A 4,148-nucleotide genomic window follows, 5' to 3' on the forward strand; every position below is an offset into this window, starting at 1 on the left:
TGTTAATGGAAAATTAATGCATTAAATTCAAAAATATTTAATGTTAATGCAAAATTAATGCATTAATTTCACAAATATTTAATGTTAATGTAAAATTAATGCATTAAATTTAAAAATATTTAATGTTAATGCAAATTTAATGCATTAAATGTACCCATGTTAATGTTAATGCAATAAACTTGCATTAACATTAATTTTTTTTAATGTAGAAAAAATTGTTAATGCATTAACACATTTAATGCATTTATCCCAGGTCTGCATAATACCATCTCCACTATAGTGGTGTAGGGTATAAAAACGTGATCAAAACTAATTTAACGAATATTCATATATTATTTTCTTTAAAATTGACAATTAGCATGTCTTGTAAGATAAGTACAGACCTAGTAAGTTTTACCAAAACACTGAAGTTGTATTACAGTAATGTCAAACAACTGAAAGAGAAAAGACAAGTTAATGCATCAGCATGGATTTCGATCGAGCTTTAGAAAAGTGCGGCAATTACGGACGTTATCAAATCGTAATGCTTCTGCTATTTGGCTACACAAATTTTATGTCTTCCATGCACTATTTCTCACAAAGTCTAATCTCATTTACACCCGAACACTGGTGCTATCAGGAGCAATTGTTAAATAAAACATTTACGGAAATTAGTGAAATTTATAAGAATTTTTCCAAACCTCATTGTACGCTATTGCAATATAATGAGGGTGCATTTGAAGAGGTGGAGAATGGAGAATGTCGTAAATGGTTTATAAAAAAGAAAATGGCTACGAAAGTATGACTACAGAGGTAAATGGATAATTAAATTAGTTAAACATTATTTTTTTTTTTTAATTTTTCCTTAATTTTTTTTTATGTTAAGCTAAACTTGGTGTGTGATTCGTCTTATCAATCGGCTGTGGGTCAATCATTTTATTTTGTGGGTGCTGTTGTTGGTACCATTTTTTTGGTGTCTTGGCTGATCGTATTGGCCGCTTACCAGCTATTATTTTGAGCACCATTTCAGGTGGTTTGGGAGACTTTTTATATTCTTTTGTCAACAATGTGAAAATGTTTGCCTTGACCCGTTTCATCTCCGGCTTAGCTACCGATACATTTTTTGTTCTCATGTATATACTGAGTAAGTAATGATCGTAGATCTTGTGATCACTTCCACAAGCCAACAGAAGCAATTTTATAAGACGCCTATTTTATCAAAATATGTATACTGATTAACCTCCCTTTATTGTCTTTTAGCTTTTGAATATCTCAATCCCCAGAAACGCACCTTTGCTCTAAATTTTATAATAGGAACTTTCTATTGTGCCGGTCTAATGTTGTCACCCTGGTTTGCTTTATGGGTAAAATCATGGCGTTATTATTATTAATTGCCTCGGTACCGGTTCTGTTATTTTTAATATATCCCTTGCTTATATGTGAATCGGCTAGCTGGTTGTTGACCCGGGAAAAATATGATCGTGCTGTGAAATGCTTAAAGCGTGTGGCTAAATTCAATGGAAGGCAAGTGGAGGATAAGGTGTTCGAAGAATTTGTAGATTATTATAAACAAAAAGCCATTGAGGAACAAAATATTAAAACTAATGATACCTTCTGGGGCATGTTTCGTACGCCTCGCCTAAGGAAATTTACCATTATATTGCTGATCAAAAGGTATGCCAAAATATTTGCTTTAACAAATAATATTTAAGCTTTTTTTCTTTTAGTGTTATCGTTACCATGTCTTACGATATTATATCCCGTAATATGGAAGGTTTGGGATCTTCACCTTTTAAATTATTTTCTTTTACTTCAATAGTCTATGTACCCTCCGGCGTTACCATCATAGCATTTCAAAATGTTATAGGGCGCAAAGGCATGGCTGCGGTATCTTTATTGGGTAGCAGTATTATAACGGCGGTAACAGGCTTTCTAATAGCCTATTTGGATCCTAATTCTAATGCCACTTTATTAGCCATTATGGTGGGTTTGGGCCGTTATGGTGCAAGTGTGGCCTACGATGCTGAGGTTCAATATTGTACCGAAATTGTACCCACTAGTGTGAGGGGCCGTGCTGTAGCCAATATTCATGTCTTGGGTATGCCTGTAGTTTTCTAAATTCTTATGTTATCTACTTGGGCAATTATAAACCTTTACCCACGATTTTTATAAGTATTATCATGTCTATAGGTGCCGCTTTATGTCTATGTCTGCCAGAAACTTTGAACCAGTAAGTTTGAGATTATTTAATACAAGTTATGTACTTGTTATTAAACGTTTATTTTTCTGATTGTAGGAAACTCCCCGAAACTTTGAGTGATGGTGAGAACTTTGGTCTCGATGAGAAGTGGTATTACTTTCCTTGCTTTAGTAGAAGAACCGAAAAACTTGTGAAAAAATCGGTAGAAGAAAAATTTGGTTATACAAATAATATAGAAATAACAGCTTTATAAATACGTTAATTTTAAGTTTAAGAGATCTTATAAATAACAGAGACACTTTACTGTTCTTTGCTCTTCTTTGCTCTTAAGAGAAAATTTTTGCTCTGGTCATTAACATTAGTAAAAATTGTCTGATGAATCAAATTATTTTAAATGGCTTTTTTATGCTAATACTAACTGATTAGACTAGACAGTGCACCTTCTATTAAATAACGTCAAATTTTGGCAAATTACCATTAAGAATATTTTATTTTACAAATAAACAGATTTAATGTTAATATAAAAAAACGTGTTTTAAAAAAATTATAATATACATTAATTTAATAGAAAACAATTGAATTATCTAAAGAGATCAGTACAGATCGAGAAGTGAAAGCAGCAGTAACATTGACAAACAAAATTCGAACAAAGTAATGGATTATAAGTGAAAAAGATTAGATAGATTAATAAGGAACTCCTTCTTAACGTTATGGATTTCGATAAAGCTTTAGAAAAATGCGGAAATTATGGTCCTTATCAATTTGTGGTTCTGCTGTTTGGTTACACCAACTTTATGTCCTCCATGCACTATTACTCTCAAACTTTGATCTTTTACACCCGATCATTGGTGTTATCATGAGCAGTTGGAGAATAAAACATATTCGGAAATTGCTGAGATTTATAAGAATTTTTCAAAGCCTCATTGCACTTTATTGCAATATAATGAGGATGCATTTGAAGAGGTGGAAAATGGAGAATGTCACAAATGGTTTTATAAAAAAGAAAATGGCTACGAAAGTATAACTACGGAGGTGAGTGTGAAGATGTTTTCACGACAATGCAATTTTGATCTATAATTGAACTCATCAACTTTTGAGTTTGTAGGAGATAGAGAGAGAGCGCGGGCTGAGTATGAGTAAAAATTTACCATTCCTCTTTCCCTCTCTCTTCTACAAACTCAAAAAGTGAACGACAAATAGCTTAAATGAAATTTCTCCTTTAAGCTAAACTTGGTTTGTGACTCAACCTATCTATCAGCAGTAAGTCAATCATTTATTTTGTGGGTGCTGTTATTGGGACCATTTCTTTTGGTATCTTGGCTGATCGTATTGGCCGTTTACCAGCCATAATTTTGAGCACCATTTCGGGTGGTTTGGGAGACTTTTTATCTTCTTTTGTCAATAGTGTGGAACTGTTTGCTTTGACCCGTTTTATCTCCGGTCTAGCAACCGATACATTTTTTGTTCTCATGTATATACTGAGTAAGTTAAGAGATCTTTCCAGATAACATATTTTTATTATTTAGTTTTTCAGCCTTTGAATATCTCAATCCCAAGAAACGCACTTTTGGTCTTAATTTTATAACTGGCACTTTTTATTGTGCCGGTTTAATGTTGTCACCCTGGTTGCTTTGTGGGTAAAATCATGGCGTTATTATTTATTAATTGCCTCGGTCCCAGTTCTGTTATTTTTAATCTACCCTTTGCTTATATGTGAATCGGCTAGCTGGTTGTTAACCCGGGAAAAATATGATCTTGCTGTAAAGTGCTTAAAGCGTGTGGCTAAATTCAATGGAAGACAAGTAGAGGAGAAAGTATTTGATGAATTTGTGGAGTATTACAAACAAAAAGCTTTAGAAGAGCAAAAACTTAAAAACAGTGATACCTTTTGGGGCATGTTTCGAACGCCACGCCTAAGGAAATTTACCATTATACTACTGATCAAAAGGTATAGAAAATATTTGCTTTA

The 4,148-nt window shown here is 33.0% G+C and overlaps 1 protein-coding gene and 1 pseudogene across 1 annotated transcript; both read left to right on the forward strand.

Annotated features, from left to right (window-relative positions):
- The first annotated feature begins 466 nt into the window (after window positions 1-466).
- On the forward strand, window positions 467-2,432 carry LOC119611620 (annotated as a pseudogene).
- Window positions 2,433-2,889: 457 nt separating this feature from the next.
- LOC119611621 (organic cation transporter-like protein) lies at window positions 2,890-4,127 on the forward strand (the record flags this gene model as incomplete). Its single annotated transcript, XM_037967254.1, is given in 6 exon segments — window positions 2,890-3,005; window positions 3,007-3,211; window positions 3,404-3,452; window positions 3,455-3,661; window positions 3,714-3,803; window positions 3,806-4,127. Coding segments are annotated over 6 exon segments (989 nt in total), but the record flags the coding sequence as incomplete, so codon positions are not given.
- Window positions 4,128-4,148: the final 21 nt, after the last annotated feature.

Source organism: Lucilia sericata, unplaced genomic scaffold (assembly GCF_015586225.1).
Source record: "Lucilia sericata isolate MDLA Ls3-8-SP2 unplaced genomic scaffold, ASM1558622v1 Contig001496F_arrow, whole genome shotgun sequence".
Taxonomy (NCBI): domain Eukaryota; kingdom Metazoa; phylum Arthropoda; class Insecta; order Diptera; family Calliphoridae; genus Lucilia; species Lucilia sericata.